The sequence below is a fragment of the Lontra canadensis genome, unplaced genomic scaffold, assembly GCF_010015895.1.
Source record: "Lontra canadensis isolate GAN:19392208 unplaced genomic scaffold, GSC_riverotter_1.0 scaffold25, whole genome shotgun sequence".
In the NCBI taxonomy this organism is placed as follows: Eukaryota; Metazoa; Chordata; class Mammalia; order Carnivora; family Mustelidae; genus Lontra; species Lontra canadensis.
Genome location: NW_022631019.1, coordinates 7,711,674 through 7,735,315, shown reverse-complemented (window position 1 = coordinate 7,735,315; position 23,642 = coordinate 7,711,674). Strand labels below are relative to the sequence as shown.

The window sequence follows — 23,642 nt, the reverse complement described above, 5'->3', positions numbered from 1 at the left end:
TCTCTGCCTGACTCTCTGCCTACTTGTGATCTCTCTCTCTCTCTCTGTCAAATAAATAAATAAAATCTTAAAAGTAAAATTTTTTTAAAGAAATGAAATCTTGTCATTTACAATGAGGTGGATGGAACTAGAGGGTATTATGCTAAGCGGTATAAATCAATCAGAGAAAGATAATTATCATATGGTATAGTTCTATAGGTTAGGCCTTAAAATTCTTGGAGGCATGTAGTTTGAAAGAAATAAGGCTGTGGTGTCAAATTACCTAGCTTCAAATCTCAACTCCACCTCATACTTCCTGGGTGACTTTGAACAAATTACTTAATCTATGCTTGCTTCCTTCCCTGAAAGCATGGATTCTAGTTATGATCTAGCCCGAAATGTTGTTTCGAGGATGAGATAATTCACGTAAAGCACACAGCATAGCCTGATATATGTGGTGTCAGATCGACCCATATAGAATAAGGCTCAGAAATATTTGTTGTTGTTTTTAAAGATTTTATTTTATTTATTTATTTGACAGAGATCACAGGTAGGCAGAGAGGCAGGCAGAGAGAGAGGAAGGGAAGCAGGCTCCCAGCCGAGCAGAGAGCCCCATGTGGGGCTTGATCCCAGGACCCTGGGATCACGACCTGAGCCGAAGGCAGAGGCTTTAACCCACTGAGCCACCCAGGCGCCCCAGAATTATTTGTTGTTAAAATGAACTAGGCTAGGTCTTCGTTCTACCAGTGTGGTGGGGAGGTGGGGAGGGTGGGGAGAGTGGAAACAAGTTACCTGTTAATAGGATATTCCTATTCCTGTTAACAGGATACTCTAACGGGAACAGCTACCATTTATTGCACACTTATTAAGCCAAATGAATTAAGGGTGGGCCACTCCTGATTTTAGGAGGAAGGCCACACCCCACTAGACTTCCCAACCTTCGCCTGAGCTGCCAAAACTGCCTTCCTCAGAACAGCTCTTCCCGAATTTATTTCACAAATGTGTGAGTTCCCAATAGGTGCCTCAGCAAGAGTGTTTCCAGTGGTGTAAACGCGCAGGAACGTCTGGTTGGAGGGGTTGGAGAGAGCTCGTGAGCTTGCGGGGCACGTAATGCCTTCTCTAATAGTTTGCCTGCAAGGGGCTGGAAGGTGCATGGTGATGTTTCGTGTCTCTGGAGTTGGCCGCGATGCCAGCATACGTGTGGGCCGGTAGGAATGAACCAGTGGCGAGGGAGAAGACAGACGATGTCCGAGAGAGGGGATCAGTTGATTGCAGGAGCCCAGATCAAGCGCGCGAGGCGGGCACCAGAAGAGTTTGGGAGAGGCTGGCCTTAAAAATGAGATTAACTGGGTCCCCCCGGGTCCCACCGTAAATCACAAGGTTATCCAGATGATAAGATGTGAGGTTAAAGAGAAAATGTAAACTTCCCCCGGTCGAGGAGCTCAGGGAGGATAACTAACTCTCACCGCGCCCCCTCTACCCCGCCAGCTCGTCCCCAGAAAGACCAACTTTGCACATGCGCGGTGGGCACACGTCGCGTCGACCTGAGGCACTCTCGCGAGAAGAGCCGTGCAGGCCGGGAAAAATGGCGCCTCCCAGCCCCCGAGAGCCAAAGGCCCCGACTGCCACGAGCGCCGCCAATCCCGACGGGGAAATGGTGCTGCCGGGCTTCCCGGACGCGGACAGCTTCGTGAAGGTGAGTTCGCAGGGCCTCCGGAGGCACCGGGAGCCGCCCGCATTCGGCCGGAAGCGGACCCGGGCCCTCTCCGCGGCCGCCCAGCCGGTCGCGCGCGCGCCGCTGCGTAGCCCGGGACGGGGGTCGAGGGGCCGCTCCCCCGGCCGGGCACGGTCTCTCACTTCCCCTCCGCGGCGGAGATCGCACGCGGACACTGAGGGACGCCACGCTTCCCAGGGCCTTCGTTCCCACATTTGAGTCCATGCAACTGCATGGAGTGTGGAGAGCCGTGTCCGCGTCGTGGGAAGGGCTTCCTTGTCACCCTGATGCCCCCAGCCCTCCCGACCTCGTCCCGGTCCAGGCCTGAGCCACCTAATCACCTCTCCGAAGGGCTTCGGCTGCTGTAGGCCACACCAGTCGGCGTCCTCCGCTCCCGCGGCCAAGATGGTCCCCTTTTCCTGTGGTGCAGTCCTACATAATCCCAGACCCTGGGTTTAATGTCACCTGTTACAGCTGCCACCGAGCTGGCCTCCTCTAGGGCCTTAGAACGTTTATCAGTACCTCCTCAAAGGAACACTGAGGGGATTGTGTAATGCTCCTTATATGAACAAACAAAACTAGGTTTAAACACCTCATGCATAGCTCTTACAAAACCAGAAAACTAATGTTTTAAGTTTGCACTGCGTATTCCCCCAAACTCCACTCAGTTAGGTGGATCATCATTAGTCGACGTCATTATTCATTTGTTTGGCTCTGACTCTGGTAGTTCCTGGACCACTAGCCATGGTCCTGATTTGGTCGCGGTCCTGCTCACCAGCTACCATGCGTCCACCACCGTAAGGCAAGTTCCCACCTCCTTTCTCTCTGGTCTCCCTCTGAAAAACACTCATTACACAGCTCTCAGTGATGTCATTTGGCCTTCACATGACCGACCATCATTCCTTTATGACAGCCACTTGAGACTTTTTCTCATTAGCACACAACAGTTAAAATAGAGAACTACTTGGCACTAACGAAAACAGACACAAGTCCAGTTGTGGGCAGTGGCCATTATAATTTGGTCAGCAAAGGATCTAGAGTGTTCTTCTGTTTTAGATGTTGCCCACATGAAAACACAGAAGTGAATTCTTGTAGAAGCTCATGGACCCGAATTTGAACAGTAGTAATAAAAGCGCTAATGTGCTCACCAGGCACCACCCAGTGTGATATTATTGGCTCATTTAATCCTCACAACAACTCTATGGAATGGTCACTTTTATTATGCCTGTTTTTTGGAGAAGGAAACTAAGATCCAGATAAATAACTTAACCCAGGATCACAGTTAATAGGTAGCAGAGCCAAGATATAAACCCAGGCTGTTTTGAATATTTGTCATATATGCGTTTGTTCTCTCTCTCCCCACTCACACAAGAATGTAGGCTCCAAAACTTGGTTTTGTGTTCACTATCGTATCCTTAGAGCCTGGGGTAAAATCAGCATTAAATGAATGTTTGTTGAATATATGAAATTCACCGTCTAGCACAATGTATTATATATAGCAGATCTTTTTTTTTTTAAGATTTTATTTATTTATTTGACAGACAGAGATCATAAGTAGGCAGAGAGGCAGGCAGAGAGAGGGGGGGAAGCAGGCTCTGTGCTGAGCAGAGAGCCAAATGCGGGGCTCCATCCCAGGACCGTGGGACCATGACCCGAGCCGAAGGCAGGGGCTTTAACCCACTGAGCCATGAGCCACCCAGGCGCCCCTATGTAGCAGATCTTGAGAAAAGTGAGTTGCTGAATGAATGGGGATCCATGTTTGAAACATGCTTGTTTTTTCTGGTTTTTGACAGTTTGCTCTCGGGTCAGTGGTGGCAGTCACCAAGGCATCTGGGGGCCTACCGCAGTTTGGCGATGAGTATGATTTCTACCGAAGTTTTCCTGGCTTCCAGGCATTTTGTGAAACACAGGGAGACAGATTGCTTCAGTGGTAAGTACTATATATGATTTTCTCATGTTGAGACAAATAAATGAAGAGAAATAGGTAGTTTTTCCTAAAATTTGTTTTTTCTTAACTATTTTTCTGTGCTGTAAAGAGCTCTAGGGGCTCCTGGGTGGCTCAGTTGATTAAGCATCTGACTCTTGATTCAGTTCAGGTCATGATCTCAGGGTTTGAGACTGAACCCTTAGTCAGGCACCACATACTACTTCTCTTTCTCTCTCTCTGCCTCTCTCAAATAAATAAGTAAATCTTTAAAAAAAAAAAAGGAAAAGCTATAAAATATAAAAATGAGACAGTGGAGGTGTCTGGCTGGGTCAATAGGTAGAGCATATGTGATCTTGGGGTTGTGAGTTTGAGCCCCATTTTGAGTGTAAATTACTTTTAAAAAAATCTCTAAAAGAGAATGGATTTTGATCAGGGAAATGTTATTTGGTAAATTTTGAGTTTAACTTTTAAAAAATATATTAACTTTTGCACCTATACGTAGACAGTGAATCTTTCTGAATTAAAGTGGGACTTAAAAGCCTAGATCCAAGATTCTATCACACAGTTTGCAGCGCCGTGGGTATTACCTTTTTAATAAATGTATGAACATAGTACACAAACAGTGATTTTGTTTAACTGTTGCATGACAGAGTTAGAGCATCTGTTTTAGATTTCATGATAAAGCTATGAAGGCAAAGTATATTATTTACATAGTATGATATATTTTTTAGAATTTAAAGAAAGCTTTGAGGTCATTTCTTCCAACTCTTCAACTAACAGATGAGGAGAGGGAGTCTTAGTGAGATTTAGGAAATTGCCCAAAACCACACAAATAGCAGTGTTTCTGCTATAAGGGTGCAAGTTTTACTAGTGTTGGGTCCATGGTCAAAGGAGCAAGACTGATGCAAAGCAAAGGTCAAGCAAAGCTTTATTTTGCACCAAGCATCGAGAATTAAACTGACTGGCCAGGGCTGTCTCTTGCAAAGAGGCGACCTCTCTCTTCTTTACAGACTAGCTTTTAAGGGCAAAGGCCATGTGGTTGGGCCTGGCCATGCACAGGTGACCAATGAGATTGTAACACAGAGAAAGCTGCACAGTCCTGCTAGGTCACACATAAGTGACCAATTGAATTACAGTTTACCCTATAGTAGATATTTGAACTAGCCTATCACCTTGGTCAGAATTGGTGCCCAAAGGACATCCAAAGGGTGGGGCCCATACTCCTTGGTAGCTAGGAGACAGTATGGTCCCCACCAATTGGATACTTCCACCTGGCCTGACCCACCCTTGTATTTAGGCTTTGTTACCTGGGACTGGTTTCCGGGACTTGTTTTTAAGTAAGTCCCTGAAGGGGGCGGGGCAGGGTCAGGATGGAGCTGCTCTGGCTAAACAGGCCCTTACACTAGTTGGATCAAAAAGTATTGGGGAGGAGTTGCACCTGGGTGTCGCAATCAGTTAAGCCTCTGATCCTTGGTTTCAGCTCAGGTCATGATCTCTCGGTCATGAGCTCAAGCCCTGTGTCGTGCTCCAGGATCAGCAAGGAATCTGCCTCAGATTCTCTCTCTCTCCCTCCTCCTCTAACCCTCACCCTGATTATTGTGCACACACGCTCTCTCTCTCTCTTTCTCTGTGTCTCTAAAACAAATAAAATCTTAAATATATATATATATATATATATATACACATATATATATAAAACAGTCTGAGCCAAACCTTTCAAGCTTTCTCCCAGATTGGGAACAAATGAATACAAGTTTACAAAGTAACCTTGGTTTTCCTGTCCTTCCTAGTATGAGTAGGGTAATGCAGTACCATGGGTGTCGAAGCAACATTAAGGACCGAAGTAAAGTGACCGAGTTGGAGGACAAGTTTGATTTACTAGTTGATACCAATGATGTCATTCTGGAAAGAGTGGTGAGTGTTTCACCTTACTCTTTTTTTTTCTGATTTTTTTTTTTTTTTTTTTTTACATTTGACAGAGTGAGAGAGCACAGCAGGGGCAACAGCAGACTCCCCACTGAGCAGGGATCCCAATGCAGGGCTCGATCCCAGGACCCTGGGATCATGACCTGAGCCGAAAGCAGGTTCTTAACCGACTGAGCTACCCAGGAGCCCCATCACATTACTCTTAAGATAATTAACAAATGGGGTTTCTGGGCCAGCTCTGTTGGAAGAGCAGATGACATTTATTCTTGGGGTTGTGAGTTTGAGCCCCACATCAGGCACAGAAATTACTTAAAAATAAAATCTTAAAAAAAAAAAAAGATAGTTAACAAATGAAGAACTTTTTATATTATTAAAATGTAAAAAGAAACTCCAGCATCTGAGGAAATGAAAAGCTTAGCATTTCTTATTCCAACAACATTCCCTTTCTGACAATTGGCTTCTTTTTCCCAAAGATAACACAGTTGTCTTCAAATATATGACTTCAACCTATCACCACTCAGTGGAGGCCTATTACAAATCTGCGTTCCAGATTTGCAAATCCCTCTTTGTATTGCAAAAGAAGAGGCCTCTGGGTGCAGAGCCCAACCAAAATTAAGCCCCTCCTTTTTTTTTAAACTGTTATCTACAATCTGCTAAACAGCCTGACTCGCATGATTGGAAGGAGATGTGTATCGTATGATCTAGCTGACTGTCTACTTAGACCTGATTCTGCAGCAGAACATAACTTACAGAAAAACATAGAGCTAATCCAAAACAAAACTAACTCTCAACCATGTGACAGTCCTGCCGATGTTTCAGTCTTGGTCTCCTGTCCTTGAAGTCATCTCTTCCATAATCTAGATGCCCACAGGTCTTTCAGCAGTTTCTCATATTTTATGATTTCAAGTCCTACCATGCTACTCTTTGTCACCTGGATTCCCAAACTGATACCGCACCCCTGCTTCGATTGAAGAGTAGATTAGAACCCCCTTCACTGTCCGAGTACCATCCTTCTGTGTTTCATAGGTGCAATCTAGGGTCTTTTATATTCTTTCTGTGGGCCACATCCCACTGTTGAATCATTTTTTTAATTTTCAGCCCAACTGAGAGCGGTAAAGGGATTTTATCGAGGGTGGGGAGTCGCCAGTTACTGCCCTGTCTTTGAGCAAATAATGCTTTAATTACTTGGGATGGCTCCCTCGTATATATATGTTCTCACACGTAATTCTCTTGAATCTGTTTCTTAAGAATTTTAGGTAATTAACCTGTTAATCCTTAGAGGAAGATACTAACCTATGACATCCTCTGCCCTTAGGGTATTTTACTGGATAAAGCATCAGGTGTGAATAAGAATCAACAGCCTGTCCTCCCGGCAGGATTACAGGTTCCCAAAACGATAGTGTCCAGCTGGAACCGTAAGGTGAGGGCTTCTTTGCCAATCAACTAGAGCTTCAAGGGTCAGCTTTGTAATAAGGCCTTTGCCCATCCTGTTATGCACTTCTCTTCTGATTTATTGGATGCCAAACTGGCCGTTGCCTAACTTGTTCTCACAGCCTGATGACCTCTTGTCTCCTTTCCACCCCACAACCTCTCACACACACACACATGCACATTCTTCAGTGAATGCCCTCGGAAGGGCATTCCCATTTACAAATGGGAATTTACTTTTCTTTTTTTTTCTCTTCTTTCTTTTTTTCTTTTTTTGGAATTTATTTCTCTAATTCATCAAGTGGCTGTGTTATAAAAGTCTTTGTATTTGTTACCATAGGCAGGAGAGTATAGCAAAAAAACAAAATCCGAAACTTTCCGGTTGCTTCATGCAAAAAACATCGTCCGGCCTCAGCTTAAATTCCGAGAGAAGATCGACAACTCCAACACTCCATTTCTTCCCAAGATCTTCATCAAGCCCAATGCTCAGAAACTCCTCCCTCAGGGTAAGGCATGCGAACTCTGCTTCAGGAAAGGGGAAGATGTCTCCCTCCCACCTTCTTTTCTTCAAAAGGAGCCACCGACCCACTCCGTAACTAGGCAAGCTGTGAGTGGGTTCACCTCTTTGTGATGGTGGGGTTGTGTCTGCTTGGGTCTCCAGCACTCTCTAAAGAAAGGAGGGAGCGCCCGCAGGACCGGCCGGAAGACCTGGACGTCCCCCCTGCGCTGGCAGATTTCATCCATCAGCAGAGAACCCAGCAGGTGGAGCAGGACATGTAAGTATTTGTTGAACTTTCTACATTCTCCCTCAGTTTCATGTTTGTAAAATAATCAGTGTAAACAAAGAATGTGAGGAATGGGTGATTGCTATCCTTATCCTAACAACCGATCGGTAAAATCTCCTCTTTGTGTTCACGGAGGACCTGCGGAGGACCAGCCCGGGCGGCGTCCCGGGTAACCCTCACTCACGGCAGCCCTGAGAGGGAGCGGTCACTCTGGCCCCCCCTTGTCCAGATGTAAAGACAAAACAAGGGGTGCCATGTTGCCTTCCCACACAGCCAGAACCTGAAACCCCAGGTTTCCTTAAAACGGTCCTCCTTCCCTGCCATTCTGCCTTTCTTAGCAGGTGGGGACTCCAAACAGTGAGGTAGGGACCCCTAGTCAATTCAGCAAAGAAAAGGCGTTTTTCACTGGCAGCATAAGCATCTGTTTAAAAAAAAAAAAAACTGCTTAAAATAGACAAATACAAATAGACCTTGCGTGAAGGAAGCAGGTGGTAAGACTCGGCTAGCGTTGGTCTTTTTCTCGCATGTAGCCACAGTCTGGCTGGGCAGCATTCCTTCGGGCCCAGCTCTGCACTGCAAGGCCACAGGCCAAGTGCTAAAGAAACAGAGGTGATGAGAGGCGCTCCTGCCCTCAACGAACTCACAGACTTGGGATTTTTATGCAAGTGGATGATAGAGGAATAAAAAACATAGAGCATTTGGCATCTGACCAACTGCGATATGGGCCCCGTCCTCTCTGACCTCACAGGTCTGTTTGCCAGACCACAAGGAACTGCACGTTATACTTTTTTTTTTTTTAAGATTTTTTATTTATTTGACAGAGAGAGGGAGAGAGAGAGATCACAAGTAGGCAGAGCAGCAGGCAGAGAGAGAGAGAGGGAAGCAGGCTCCCCGCTGAGCAGAGAGCCCGACACAGGGCTCGATCCCAGGACCCCAGGATCATGACCTGAGCCGAAGGCAGAGGCTTAACCCACTGAGCCACCCAGGCGCCCCGTTGTACGTTTTTGTATCCTCCACGGTGGCAGCCGTGCAGTGTTTGGAAATAAGAGCTCACATCCTTACAGAGGGGTAGATCTCTAGTGATCATGTTGTAAGGGTAAACCAGTTGGACCTGATTTTTTTTTTTGATGCCCTTGAATTATTAAAATCATGGTACTTTTTATGGCGATAAAATATTTTCACAATGGCCTCTGCTCATTTGTTTTCACACATTGGATTAAAGCAGTTGTTTTTCCTTGAACCACGGAATTCAGCAAAAGGATTTTTCTTTTTCTTTTCACTTTTTCAGGTTTGCACATCCTTATCAGTATGAGCTGGATCACTTCACTCCACCGGATTCAGTCCTGCAAAAGCCACAGCCTCAGGTTAGCACCTAGACCTCGTTCATGGACACTCTCCGAGGAACCCAGGAAAAACCAAATCAACGCAATTTGGGCTTTTCTTAAGTGACTTTACAGTAAAAGGTTGCAATGTCAGGTCATCTCTTGAGCTCCTGATGCATTTTATGCTCTAGTGAAGGGTGATTCTGAACACTCCTCTCTTTTTCTGCCTGTGCTTCGGTGCCCCAGTTATACAGGCCTGTGGCAGAGACGCCCTGCCATTTCGTGTCCTCCCTGGATGAGCTGGTGGAACTCAATGAAAAGCTCTTGACTTGCCAAGAATTCGCGGTAGACTTAGAGGTAAGTTGTGAATGATGTGGAGTGAAATTCTACATTTTCTACGAGTTACTCCCTACCTGAGGAATATAAAATTAAGAGTAACAGATCTGGGGGCACCTGGGTGACTCAGTGGGTTAAAGCCTCTGCCTTCGGCTCGGGTCATGATCTCAGGGTCCTGGGATCGAGTCCCACATCGGGCTCTCTGCTCAGCGGGGAGCCTGCTTCCCCCTCTCTCTCTGCCTGCCTCTCTGCCTACTTGTGATCTATCTCTCTGTGTCAAATAAATAAATAAAAATCTTGAAAAAAAATTAAACAAAATAAAAAAATAAAAAGACTAACAGATCTGGGTTTGGTTTTTTGCTGTTGTTGCTGCTGTTTGGCAAAAACGGATTAGTCGTAGAGCTGCTTTTGTAGCTGCCCCCCCAAAATCAGTCAAGGAAAGCCTGGTGTGATCCATTTTCCCTGTTCTCCCTCTTTCCGGGAGTTAGCACCACTCGTACAGGAGCTTCCTGGGCCTGACCTGCCTGATGCAGATCTCCACCCGAACGGAAGACTTCATCGTGGACACACTGGAGCTTCGCAGCGACATGTACATTCTCAACGAGAGCCTCACAGACCCCGCCATCGTCAAGGTCAGCCCCTCCTGTAGCTCTTGCCTGTGAGCCTATTTAAGTGCTGTTCTGTTTACTGTTCCATTATTTCAACAGAGACCTGGTGAAGTTGGAAGAAATCATTGTAATCTACATCCCGGCCCCACGCACTAAACCGCTTTTGTTTCTAAGCCCCAATTAGAGCAGCTTAAACTGTGGCTCGTTACCACCCCGAGGAACATTCCGTCATGTTCCTGATGACTGCAGCGAGCCCGGGCCATCAGGATCCTTTGCACTTAATGACCACCCTTGAAGCTAGGAGAGCTGCTTTTTCAGAATCACTGGCTGGGAGCCATTTCAAACTTTAAGAGTGTGCAGTTAGGAGCCTGTAAGGCTGTTGGTCCAAAGGAAAAGAAGCTTTTAAAACTGAACTCATCTTAACCTTCCTTCTGGCCTCTGATTCCAGCGTCATACTAACCTAGAGGCTAGGTTCATTCCAGAGCACGAGTGGCCTTGAACGCATGGTGGCTCACGAACGCTTGTGTTTCCAGGTCTTCCACGGTGCTGACTCGGACATCGAATGGCTCCAGAAAGACTTCGGCTTGTACGTAGTGAATATGTTTGATACCCATCAGGCTGCACGCCTCCTGAACCTGGGCCGGCACTCCCTGGACCATCTCCTGAAACTCTACTGCGGTGTGGAGTCGAACAAGCAGTACCAGCTGGCCGACTGGAGAATACGGTGTGTGCCTGATGAGCACAGGCGGGCGGCTGCTCCTGAGCCTCTTGGCCACACAGACCCACGTGCGGGTGGTGACCATGGTGGCACCTTGGCTTGCCTGGCACCGGTCTGTCCTGCAGCTGTGGGCAGCAGCAGAAGCCCGACTGGAAGGTTTAGGGCAACCACGTGGAGCACGTGTTGGGCTCCCACGCATCACAGAAATAGTGGTTGGAAGAGGCATGCCATGTCAGTATTTGTGTCCCTGCCAGTGTCTCGTTTGAAACTTCCTGGTAGGGAAGGGTGTGTGTGTGTGTGTGTGTGTGTGTGTGTGTGTGTGGTGATGATCTCCCAGAGCTTCAGGGGAATTCTGAGGGACATAAGCTTGCACCTTATAGCACATGGGAACTGTGGTGTGAGAGCGTGGCGGCGGGGTCCTGCCGCTCTTTCTGGAGTCTGGGCCCTGCTAGATTGCTGTCAGGCTTCCTCCCTGAGGTTGCAGCTGTTGTCTGAAGAAGCCTCTCGGCTTCCCTCCAGTTCAGCATTTCCGAATTTCTAAAGAGAATCTGGTAAAGCCCAGACAGAAGATGAAAACTGACAGTCTGAAAGCCACTCCCTGTCATTTATCCACTGTCATGGGCCGAGCACTGTGCTGAGAGCTCCCGGGGTGCTGTGCACGGTGGTCCCCACAGCAGCCTGTGAGGTCTTTCACTTCACCAGGGAGGAAAGTGAGCTTACGTGACTGGTCCAAGGATAGGTGTGCGGAGCTAAGATTCAAACTCAGGATGGCAGGGCCCCGCTTTTCAACTGCATTGTGACCCTGCTGCCCTTTCTCCCCAGCTGTGAAGACAGGCTTGTCCCATTAAGATTTCAGGACTAGAGATATAATTATAGTATTGGCTGTGATAATCAGAGGCACCCAGAGTCCTCGCACGCACAGAGCAGACAGGTGACGTGGTCGCTTCTAGGGGTAAGCCGCAAAATCATTTCCTTCCTTGCAATCCCAGACCTCTGCCCGAGGAAATGCTCCACTACGCCCGGGACGACACCCATTACCTGCTTTACATCTATGATAAAATGCGGCTGGAGCTGTGGGAGCGAGGCAACGAGCAGCCCGTGCAGCTGCAGGTCGTGTGGCAACGCAGCAGGGACATCTGCCTTAAGGTATGGCCTCTGTCTCCACCCAGGCCCTGGTGCTTCTCTTTGTCCCTCACATTTCTGAAAAGAGCCGCACGTTCTGAAGAGCCCAGGGCACGATTAGGATCCCCACTGATCTTGACTATTCTGTAATAATATTTGGCAGAAATTCGTCAAGCCCATCTTCACGGACGAGTCCTATCTTGAACTGTACAGGAAGCAGAAGAAGCATCTCAACACCCAGCAGCTGACAGCCTTTCAGCTGCTGTTTGCCTGGAGGGATAAAACGGCTCGTAGGGAGGATGAAAGTTATGGGTAAGGGGATCAGACGTTCTTTTAATATCCGCTTTCTAGAGCAAGCCGCTCAGGTAGCGAGGAAATAATGGCTTTTTTCTCTTCACCGTGGAAGTTGGTTACGTTTTCCCCCAGGCTGTAGCCTTGAACGGGGCTGGCTGGCAGACTCTAAGGCCATCGCACTGTGTGTTTTATTCCAGATATGTCCTGCCTAACCACATGATGCTGAAGGTCGCGGAAGAACTGCCCAAGTGAGTCCCGACTTTCTCCGTAGAGACATTTTATCCCTCAGAGCAGCTTCTCTGATCTTCATACCTCAAGGCTGTTGACTCAATAGATTGTGTTCTAAGGAAGTTCACAAGTCCAGAATCCGTGCCCTGGGGCTGCCCTGCAGGAACTAGACCTTCTGAGCTGCAGCCATTTCAGCGGCCTTGCCTCAGATGAGACCCAGGGCACGTCTGAGCCGCCAGCATCCGCTGGGAAGGGAGGGAAGCATCTCAGAGTCTCGCAGCTGTCATCGGTTCCAAACCGAGACACGTGACGGTTCTGAACGCTCTCTGATGTTAACTGGAGGATAAGCAAGGAACCCAGGTTCATTGTCTTCCATTGAGCCTGGTGCAGTGCTGCGGCTCCGCAGAGCTGTGGGGCTCCTCCCAGCTCTCCCAGTTAGCCCGAGGCGAGCTGCCGGCGGCGCCAGCAGCAAGCTTGGGGCCACAGAGAACACACAGGGATGCCGCAGGCCCAGACCGCCCCGCTGGGCACGCGTTTCCCAGGTCGTCACCCTAGCTGTAGCGCTCTGTTCTCATCTGGAAGCCTGTGGGGGAGCTGTGTCCCTACAAGATGAGTTGAGTGTGTGCTTTCTTGTCTTCAGGGAACCTCAGGGCATCATAGCTTGCTGTAACCCTGTCCCACCTCTTGTGCGGCAGCAGCTCAATGAGATACATCTTTTAATCCAGCAGGCCCGGGAGATGCCCTTGCTCAAGGTAGGAAGCTTTGCTGCTGAAGGTTCCAGCCCAGCGGACCTGTTGTGTCTGCTGGCCCCCACGGTCTCCCCCGTACATGATCTGGTCTCCATTCTATAAAATCCCAAGAAAATAATGGGGCTTGGGAAAGCCACTAGACAGGTCTTTTCCTTTTTTTTTTTTTTATTTGACAGATAATCACAAGTAGGCAGAGAGGCAGGCAGAGAGAGGAAGGGAAGCAGGCTCCCCGCTGAGCAGAGAGCTCCATCCCAGGACCCCGGGATCATGACCTGAGCCAAAGGCAGAGGCTTAACCCACTGAGCCACCCAGGCACCCCCCCCACCTTTTTTTAAGATTTTATTTATTTGAGAGAAAGAGAGCTGGGGGAGGGGCAAAAGGAGAGGAAGGGAGAAGCAGGCTCCCTGCTCAGCAGGTAAGCGGGGAGCCCAAACCAGGGCTTGATCCCGGGACCCTGAGTTCATGACCTGAGCCAAAGGCAGACGCTTAACTAACTAAGCCACATAGGCGTCCCAACGTGTCTGCTTTATGATTATCAAAAGCTAAAGCTCCTCATTTTTGTTTTTGTTTTTAAGATTTCATTTATTTATATTCAAGAGAGGGCACACGTGTGTGCACCGTCAAGGGAGAGGGCAGAGGAAGAGGGAAAAGAATCTCAAGCAGACTTTGCACTGAGCACCGAGTCCAACATGGGGCTCGATCTCACAACCCCGAGACCATGACCTGAGCTGGAATCAAGAGTCGGATGTTTAACTGACTGAGCCACCCAATTCAATTTTAATTTGGGGGACAGTTTTTCATTGTGTTGCCTCAGTAGTAATATTGGTAAATTGTATTTGGGATTTTCTTGGAAAGAGTATGGATCCAGGAAGACTTAAAATCAGTTCCTTTAGGATGATAAGGAAGAAACTGAGGATAAACATATTTCAGTCTTCCCGTTAAAATTTCTTTAAAAGAGGGGCGCCTGGGTGGCTCAGTGGGTTAAAGCCTCTGCCTTCTGCTCAGGTCATGATCCCAGGGTCTTGGGATCGAGCCCCACATCGGGCTCTCTGCTCAGCAGGGAGCCTGCTTCCTCCTCTCTCTCTCTCTGCCTGCCTCTCTGCCTACTTGTGATCTGTCAAATAAATAATATCTTAAAAAAAAAAAAAAAGACAGTATTTAAAAAAAAAAAAAATTTTTTTAAAAGAATCTTGTGTTAGCTCTACAGTGGGGCCAAGTAAAGAGAGAAACCCTGGTTCCTAGAGGAGAAGCCCTTTCAGGCTCTTGGAAATCTGCATTGTGCCTGGTCACGATCAAGGATTTCATTCTTTCTTTCAACAAGTATGACTGAGCACTAAGTGATAATAGTGCCAGGCACTGTATGGGCTGAAGGACGAAAGAACAACACTGGGCTCTCGTAAAACCCATCCGGTGAAGGGCCGCAGTCCGCGCTGGGGGAGGCACGTGCGGTCGCCGAGCTGGGGCGCCGTTCCTCAGGTGCTCTTTATTTTTCCTCCTCAGTCTGAAGTTGCAGCTGGCGTGCGGAAGAGCGGCCCGCTGCCTGGTCCCGAGGTAGAGTGCTGTGTCGTCTGTCTTCTGGGGGAGGGCACCAGTCGGGAGCCCGCAGCACAGCGGCAGAAAGCTTCCGCATGCTTGCAAGTCCTTTATGAGGGCTGTTGCTTACTTTCTGCTGCAGAGATTGGAGAATGTTCTCTTCGGACCCCACGACTGCTCCCACGCCTCTTCAGATGGCTACCCTGTCATCCCCAGCAACGGTAATGTAGAGGTCTCTGGAACGTTCTGGAAACTGCCTTCCGCACTCTCCATGAGGCTTTGACCTTACTGACTTCATCCCTTTAGGGCCTGCGCCAGCGCAGAAACAGGCAAGCCTCTTCCCCGACCAAAGAGAGGAGACCCTGCCAGATACCAGATGCCTTATCGCTACTGCCGTCATCACGCTGTTTAACGTGAGTGCTAGGAAACACGGGCAGGGGTGCGGGGGTGGGGGGCGGCGTAGACCTGTCAGGAGTTTCTGCCGGGAGTGCTGCATCGATTGTAGCAGAGGTAGCACTCAGCAGCCGTGGGGACAGGCGTGGAGACAGATCTGCGGGCAGTCCGCTGGAGGTGGGTGGAGCTCCGTGTGGAGAAAGGCCCAAGGAAGGGTTGACATCTTGACGCTTGCTAATGCCTAGCAGGGAGGATGGCGTGGGCCGCAGTGCTTCCGGAGCGGGACCTTCCCCTGCAGCCGCCAGGGAGGCGCGGGCTGAGCGCTGGGCTCGACTGCAGGGACCCTGCGCGTCCCTCTGCAGCACCCGCCAGCACCACCGGCACGGGCTCGGGCTGGGAAAGAGGCAGCTTAGAAAAGCATTTCTCCACGCGGTGTCTGAGAGAGTGACGAGCAAGGCAGGAGGGCACTGGTACGTGGGTGGGAACTTACGTCCCCAAAGGGGGGCTGAGCCGTGCTAGGCAGTGGCTCTGTCCAGTCCCGGACTCCACACCCGGTTGTGACAGAGCTTATCCCGGTCTGTCCTGCGTAGCAGGTGTCTCGTTTCTGCCGGGGCTTCAACTACAGGCTCTTCGGGAAAGCAGGACCCGGGTGCGGCGTTGGTCCAGATGGGTGTGCGCTGCAGAGACCAGCGTGAAAGGAAAGCACACAGAGAAAACTCTGAAGGGTGCACACAACAGATGTGCTAAAGGAAAAATCATAATTTCTGTGAAGAAAGAGAAGCAGGCATATGATGCGTTTGGATAAAGATAGTCTCCGGCATAGCAGCTGTTCACGAGGGAAACGTCTGGGCGGGTCCGAAGCTTCCAGGATCAGGGGTCACAGCCCGTCCTTCACACCAGAGCACAGGCCCAGCGCCGGGAAGGCGCCATGCCGCCCGCAAAATGTACTACCTCAGAGCTGACTTTCTTTTTCACGTCATCACAGACATTTAGATTGGGTCTTGCTTCAGTAATTCGTGAGCAGAGAAGTCCGGGAGCTCTAAGCGAGCAAGGTGAATCGGCAGCTAAAAAAAGGAGTGTGAACTTCGGGCCATGTGAGCCCAGAAGCGTGCACTCTGGCTGACAGAGGCAGTGGTGTCCCCGTGCTCTGTGTGGCGGGACCGTCACCACGGAGGAAGCAGAAGGATAGCACACATTCTGAACCCACTTGTACAACATCCAGTCGCATAATTGCCCTGATGCCCCCACAACGGTTTATAATTCTTAATTTGTGAATGTCTCCTTATAACCTCAACTTCTGGAGCCCGACAGACCTGGGTGGGAGTCCTCATTCTGCCCCTGTTCGCTGTCAGGCTCTGGAAGACTTAAGCGTTCTGCGCCTCAGTTTCCTCATCTGTAAAATGGTGAGAATAACACTACCTACCTCGTAAGTTGTAAGGACATAGTTCAGTTCACTGGTTCAATAAATGTGTGTTTAAAAGCCCTCCTGGGTGCCGTCACAGGGTGTGACAGAGCCCTGTACGCGTGAGAGACCTAAAGAGTTAGCTGGTATTCTACTGGTTTTTGTTTTTTGTTTTAAGATTTTATTTATTTATGTGTCAGGGAGAGAGAGAACAGGAGCAGGGGGAGCAGCAGGCACAGGGAGAAGCAGGCTCCCCACCGAGCAAAGAGCTGGAAGCGAGACTCGATCCGAGGACCCCGGGATCATGACCAGAGCCGAAGGCGACACCCAACCGACTGAGCCACCCCGGCGCCCCTTCTTACTGCTGTTACGATCATTCTCTTGCTCGCATCGTAATGCCGCAGAATGATGATGGGATAAGCTGCTCACTTTCTGTCCCTGTAGGAGCCTAGTGCCGAAGAAACTAGGAAGAGCCCATTAACGGTTGCCCAGAAGAAAGCCCAGAACATAATGGCGTCTTTCGAAAATCCATTTAAGATGGTGAGTAGGCGTTGCGAGTGTTCAGGGCAGACAGAAGAGGCAGAGCTTTCTGTAGCTTCTAGGGGCCTCCCGCCTGGAAAAGCTGCTGACGGTCTTTGGGGAGAGCAGCCCCTGAGTCCAGCGTGTGTCAGCTGTCCCTGGTGTCCGGGTGGGGGTGGAGTCGGGGTGTTCTCAGACAACCCAGCAAGGACACCCCACACGTGTGCCAGTGAGCGGTGGCCAGGCGGATGCTCCGAATCAGGCCTCCCACGATGAAGCCCCCCAAAACACCGCCGTGCAGGGCCTGAGCGCATTCGAACGACTGTTTGCTTCCATTTCTCCAGTTCCTGCCTTCCCTCGAGCACCGCGCTCACGTTTCTCAGGCAGCCAAGTTCGATCCGTCGTCAAAAATCTACGAAGTAAGTGTGTCGGTCACCCTTTCCACGAGTGACTTTCTCAGGAAAGGGGACTTCTGAGTTATCTGAACTAGGGTTCTGTCCTAAGCCCATCTTGAGGCTCCTGAAAACGAACACAAAAAACACTTTCTATATAAATACAAATAAGCATTTCTGGAGAGAGGGGCCGGGACTCCTTCTGATTTTCAGAAGCCTCTGGGAACCTTTTAAGAAACAGGTCTTTGGTTTTTGTGTTTGGTTTTTAGTTGAAGTTTAGTTTGTACGTAGCAAAGGGCCCGGGTGTTAGGTGTTCAGCCTGACGCGTTTTCATGTGGGAATATCTTACTTTAAGGCTCTCACCGGCGACAGCTTCAATTGTAAAACACTCTGTCTTCTATCGTCTGGCTTGTTTTTAGCAGTATTAGGGATAGAATAAGGAAGCCCTTTCCCTGGAGCCCCGTGAGATGTTTGTGGGGGTCAGCGTGGTAATTGTTAAAAGCCTTCTTCCTTCCTGCACGGACGGCCTGCTCTGATCGGGTGGGGTGGGGGGACCCTGGCTCCCTCTTCCCCCCCGACCCGGCTCTTCCCTTAGGCAGTGAGGGTCAGGCCAGAACCGTGACGGGCTTGCACCCTGTCGCTAGTGGTCAGCCTGCTGTCTTCTGAAATGGGGAGTCGGATGGTTTTGCCTTCTCTTCTTCTCACGGGTCGTGGCCCTTCAACCACGTGTCCCTTACGTGCTTCTGCCCGATACCAGCGAGACGTGTTCTCGCGCCACAGGCAGATGTGGTATCAGACAGCAGCACACCAGACTCCAGGAGTCCTGCCTTGAAGCCTGGCTCCCCCATTTGCTAACCGTGTCCCCCCAGACAGATCATTTAGCTTCTCTGAGCCTGCTGCCCATCTCCAAGCGGGGATGACGAAGGTGCCTTTGTCCCAGGATTACGGGAGGGTTGAATGAGAGGACGGACAGGACGGCGTCCGGCTCCAGGCCCGGAACCCAGTTGTGCTTGGTCTTTCTCAATGAGTATTTTATACACAAAGCCAGCACGAGATTTCTGTTTTGTGTGTCACGAGATTTGGAATTTATGACTAAGAAATGTGCGTCGTCACTAGGTTAGTATGCCCGGCATCCCCTCGTTAAAAAAAAAAATGAAGCATTCCTCAGTGGCTGAGTTTTGGAGTGTTTTCGTTTGGTTTGTTTTCGTTGTAGATCAGCAACCGCTGGAAGCTGGCAAGCCAGGTGCAGACACACAAAGGACCTAAAGAAATGGCCAAGGAGAAGGCGGCGGAGCAAACAGGTAGCCCTCGGCTCCTTGTGTCTCGGCCCCTTGGGGCGTCTGCCAAAGAGCAGGCCTCGCACATGCTTCTGTTTGTTCCACAGAATGCCGGTACGGCCGTGAACAAAGCCCAGGCCCCGCCCCGTGGAGCCTACCTTTCCCGGGGGGTCGCGGGCAGTGCACCCATAAACGTCTGTCCTTTCTGACGGCAGTTGGCCCTCCCGCGGGGACCGGGTGCTGCTTCCCCACCATGTGTAGAGAAGGCAGTCGGATAAGCGTGACATGGAGCAAAAACGGGCTGCTTCTAGGGGAAGAGTGGTCCATACTGGTGGCCCAGCGAGTCCCAGGCCCCGGGGGCAGTTGCTGTCTGGGCATGTTCAGGGAGTGGCCAGGAGGCCAGTGTGCCTGATGGGGGGGAGAGCAGGGCGGTTATAAGGACGTGGCTTGTACTCCGAGTGGCCCGGGAAGCTATGGAGGGTCTGAGCGGAGCAGTGGCCTGCACCAACCAGAAAAGCTCGCTCCAAGACCATGGAGGGCCCAGCAAAGAGGGCGAAGGTGGGAGGCCAGGTGAGGGGCTACCGGCTCGGCCAGCACGGGAGCAGAGGGGGCAAGAAGTGGCCCGAAGCCAGTGCACCCCGTAGTGACCCTGACGGCACTTGATGACGAGTGGTGTGTGGCACGAGAGAGGAGGAGGGGTCCAGGGGGGCCAGAAGGGCGGGTCCTGAACAACTAAAAGAGGGTGGCCAGCAACAGAGTGAGAGCGCACGAGGAGCCGGCTGGGGAAGTGGCTTTGTTCTGGTCTTTGACATGTTTGGGTTGCGGCCCCTCAGAGCAACGGCCCCCCGGCTGCTCGGGGTCAGGCTCGGGATGTCAGGGGAGGGGCAGGTGGGCTGTCAGCCTGCGTGTGGGCAGAACCTCCACGCCTGAGCTGCAGGGGCTGGGGGCGGGGTGCGCGGGCAGCGTGGGAGACTGGGACCGTGGCAGTGGCCGTGGCAGCCAGGTGAGGAGGGAGGCTTGGCTGCTGGGGCCGCAGCTCCACAGGCCGTGCTCTCTTGCAGCCGCGCGGGACCAGGCCAAGGAGGAGTACAAGGCAACCGCGGAGCAGGCCGCGTCTGTCCGACAGCAGGCTGCCGTACGTGCCGGCCCTTCTGCTTTCCCATTTGAGAAAAAAGAAGCCCCTGGTCATGGCAGGAGGGCTTGTCCTGCGCTTCAGATTAAATACTTCTGCGTCTGTCCTGTCCATCTTGGCTTGTCAGTCAGTGCCTGCTTCCTTTACCTCAGAAAAGTTTATCTTGTAATTCCTCTTAGATGATTCTTTGTGATGAATCTATGGTAAATAGACCGTGCCGACTCCCGTGGTAGACGAGGCCCTGAGGCCACGAATATCCAAGCCTCTTGTGCCTTTTCGTAAAAGACCTGATGCCATTCTCCACAGAGGAGCTTGTCCCACCGGGCGCTAGCCCCGCCCAGGCTCCCAGCCGCCTGCACTCCTCTCCCCGTCCCGTCCCCGAGCCCACAGGTGCGGCAGGCCTAGGGGCCGCCGGCCTGGCTGTCGCGTCCCCTCCCGTGCGTCCTTCCCACGGTGTGCTCACCCTACAGCTGGAGAGCGCCGCCAAGAAGAGAGAGCGAACCACAAGTGACCCGAGGACCACAGAGCAGAAACAAGAGAAGAAACGACTCAAAACTTCCAAGAAGCCAAAAGACCCGGATCCACCAGAAAAAGATTTCACCCCTTATGACTACAGCAAGTCAGATTTCAAGGCTTTTGCTGGTGAGGCCGGGACTGGTGCCCCTTTAAGGAACATCTGGCCCTGTTAGGAGGGAGGAAGCTGTGGAGGAAAGAAAGCGTGAGCTAGGCACAGACAAAGCCCGAGAAAGACACAGCTGTCACCCAGGCTCTCCGAGAGCCGTGCAGGGATTCGGCAGTGCCGGGCTGGCAGGTGCCACCCATCCACCCCCACCCCCACCCTGGGCGCAGCTGCCTCGCCAGGGCCACACTGGTCCTTGTGCAAGGTGGCGTTCCCTCTAACAGCGGCTCCATCTTTCCTCACAGTAGCTCGGGCCCAGACACACATTTTCTCAGACAGACATACAAACACGGCAAGGAGTTTGGGAAGAAACCTGAAGCCCAGGGCGGGGGGCTCTCTGGTCTCAGCCGGTGAGAGTTCATCTGCCTTGGAGGGGCTGTGGATGGCACTCCTGGCGGCAGAGCGGCCTCCTTGGCAACATGTCCCTTTGAAGAGAGAAAAAGCAGGGCACAGTCGTCACCCCAGGGCCCAAGAGACTGCCGGTGGCACTTCCTGACGGGCACACAGAGACCAGACTGGATGGCCTTGGTGTAAGAGGAGCTAGTGCTCTAGCCACCTGCCCGTGAGCTGGGAATAGATCTGTGAGAGATGAGCCTGGTGTTCGGGCTGCCCTTTCCCATGGGGACACGACACATGAGTTGACGTCAGCCCGAGTCCCCGAGCCTCCTACAGGGGTGGCGAGCTGACAGCCCACCCTTCCTGAACATTGTGCGCCGGCCCTGCGGGCAGCCCTGTGGGTACATCGACTCCCGTACATGCTCACTGGCGTCTCTCTCCTCTCACCTTCCAGGAAACAGCAAAGCGAAACCTTCCCAGTTCGATCCAAATAAGCAGACCCAGCCCGGCAAGGTAAGAAATACACTTGACTTGTGAAACTAACAGGATCGTGTATGTCAACTAGGCTTTGATTCCAAATTCAAATGCAAAATACAAGATACCATTAAAAAGACAGTAAAATCTTGAGAATTCTCGCCTGCTCATGGTGCTTTTTCTCCCTCTGCCTTTGCTGGGAAGGCGGCCCGGCTGGGAGTCTTCTCCCTCGGCATATCCTTTCCCTCACCTCATCTCTCCTCGAGTACAGACAATACCCATCAGCTATTCCAGCAATAAAAAAAGGAACTTGTAAAGAGGCTCTGAGGGCTGGCATGTGGTTTGAAGGGGTGTTTGCTGTTGGCTGCCATGGGGATGAGCTGTAGGCCATAGACACTCCCTCGGGGGCCCGCACAGGCCTGCCTCTGCCCCCGTGGGTGTTGCTGCCAGCCAGAGCCAAGCATGGCTGCAGGTTTGGCATCCGGAGGGTGAGACCTGTGTGGAGCCCTCCTCTTCGTTGGTAGCCCCTGTGGACAGCCTTGCCTTCAGAAGCACCCAGAAAGGCTCAGTTCTCAGAAAACCAGGCACACCAGTGGTACTGGAGTCTTGGACGGGCCGGCTGGGCTCCTGTGGGGTTTCCTGCATGTGTCCTGTGGTCAGGTTGTCCCTCCACTGAAATGGCTCTTTATCTTTTCAGAAATGCGTTGCACCCAAAAAACTTAAGCAGTCGGTGGGAAACAAAAGCATGTCCTTTCCAACCGGAAAGTCAGACAGGTACGTGGGGGAGGCCAGCGTATGGGCTCAGAGGGCCCAGGTGGAAAGCCTCAGAGAGCCTCTCTCGACCAGATCCCTCTCTGTCAGTCGGGCAGCTGAGATAGTAGGAGGGGAGGGCCTTGCCAAGGGCCATCCTCCCCAGCAACTGTCCCTGCGTCCGAGGACTCAAGATTCCCATCCCTCACTGCCTACTACCGTACAGCTTCCCAGGGTCCCCTCTGAGCAGACGGACTCGGAGTTTTCCCAGATCTTCCCATTTCTGAGGAATGAGGGAGGAAAAAAATCAGTGAGGAAATGTGGCTTGTCATTTAAGAATATTTTGTTAAAAACATGAAACCTTCATGCTCAGACCAGAGCCTAAAGCCAGAGGACTCACCCCAAGGGGGTGGCCTGGTGAGGAGGCAAGCTGCCTTTCGGTCTTGGCGAGCACAGCCACCCTGGGGCCGCAGAGTGCTTCCCCAGCCCCCTTTGTCTGCCAGAGTGTGGGGGACACGCTGCTGCCACGCTCAGTTCTCCAGGGGCCCCGAATGAACCATGCCACCCCAGCTGCCCATCACTGAGGTCTGCAGCGTTTTGCGAAGCGGCTGAGAGCAAACCTCCAGCCAGACTGGGAGAAGTGGCTCTTCTGTTTTCACAACATCTGTCTCTGCAGGGGTTTCAGGCACAGCTGGCCAAAGAGATAGAGGCAGAGGAGACCCTTGGAACTCCCCAGAGGACTGGAAGCACTGGGTGGTGCTGCTGCTTTTTGTACGGACCCCTTTTGAAACCATTAAAAATAATCTTGGAAGAAAGCGGATTCCAGACTTTTCCTTTGCTGCCATCTCAGGGCTGGCAGGGAGAGGACAGACCCCACCCCGCTCAGAGCCTGGGCTTCAGCCATCTGGGGGTAAGTGCGCCCTTGAGGACACTGAGATTTCTGGGGGAGCCCAGAATCACCCCCGAGAGGGTGTGAGTCACAGGAGACTCAGTCACAGGAGACTCAGAAAAGGGCGGCTTCCACGAGGCACGGGGCACTGACTCTCCCTTTCCAGGGGTCCTGGGGCCATTTGACCTCCTCCACGTGCCCTCAGGTCACGCCACTGAGGCCGCATGGTGCGGACCTTCTCGGGAAGATTTGCTGCTGAAGGTTTAGAGCCAGCCGTGACCTCCGGAGGGCCGGGGTTCTCTGCCGTTCCTGTCTCACTCCTTTTTGTTTCTTTTTAACATTTTCCCCGATTTGGAAAAGTATTTTAATGTCGTTTTCCCCAGTTGGAAAAGTCATAGCACGTTCATTGGTGGAATGAGGAAACAAGAAAAACCACATGATTGGTAATCTCGCCACAGAGAGAGAAACTTCCACGCCTTGGTGTCAAGGCTTTGTACCACGTGTCGACTCATTTTCAGACTTGGATTTATGTTTCTACAGTTTTTCACACTGTAAAAGTTTTTTTGTCTTTTCTCCTTCTAAACTTCGTAGCTCGCCACCATTTTTGAACATTTAGATTTCCATTTATGTATTAATGTACCATGGAATTTCTTCAGAATTCTATTTGATTTTAATCCTGGAATGGGCTATTAAATTCAGAAAGCACAAAATACCATTATTTTTGTTTTCA

General features: G+C 51.0%; 1 protein-coding gene across 1 annotated transcript; it reads left to right on the top strand.

Moving 5' to 3' along the window:
- The first annotated feature begins 1,477 nt into the window (after window positions 1-1,477).
- Window positions 1,478-22,850, top strand: EXOSC10 (exosome component 10). The gene is made up of 25 exons (XM_032863391.1): window positions 1,478-1,675; window positions 3,487-3,623; window positions 5,411-5,534; window positions 6,862-6,966; window positions 7,315-7,480; window positions 7,636-7,750; window positions 9,048-9,123; window positions 9,328-9,438; window positions 9,906-10,049; window positions 10,559-10,749; window positions 11,733-11,889; window positions 12,029-12,177; window positions 12,357-12,407; window positions 13,028-13,139; window positions 14,637-14,687; window positions 14,812-14,890; window positions 14,976-15,082; window positions 16,909-17,004; window positions 17,328-17,402; window positions 18,589-18,676; window positions 19,714-19,787; window positions 20,255-20,426; window positions 21,254-21,312; window positions 21,971-22,047; window positions 22,700-22,850. Exons 1-25 carry the CDS (start codon window positions 1,496-1,498, stop codon window positions 22,728-22,730), a joined length of 2,727 nt encoding a protein of 908 aa, XP_032719282.1. The 5' UTR covers window positions 1,478-1,495; the 3' UTR covers window positions 22,731-22,850.
- The last annotated feature ends 792 nt before the right edge of the window (window positions 22,851-23,642 follow it).

What these genes read in the sequence shown, in the direction of transcription:
- EXOSC10 (XM_032863391.1), top strand. Translation starts at nt 1,496, where the DNA reads ATGCGCGGTGGGCACACGTCGCGTCGACCTGAGGCACTCTCGCGAGAA. An exon ending in CAGCAGGTGGAGCAGGACAT is followed by an intron (nt 7,751 to 9,047) that starts GTAAGTATTTGT and finishes TCACTTTTTCAG; the next exon opens with GTTTGCACATCCTTATCAGT. An exon ending in AATTCGCGGTAGACTTAGAG is followed by an intron (nt 9,439 to 9,905) that starts GTAAGTTGTGAA and finishes TCCGGGAGTTAG; the next exon opens with CACCACTCGTACAGGAGCTT.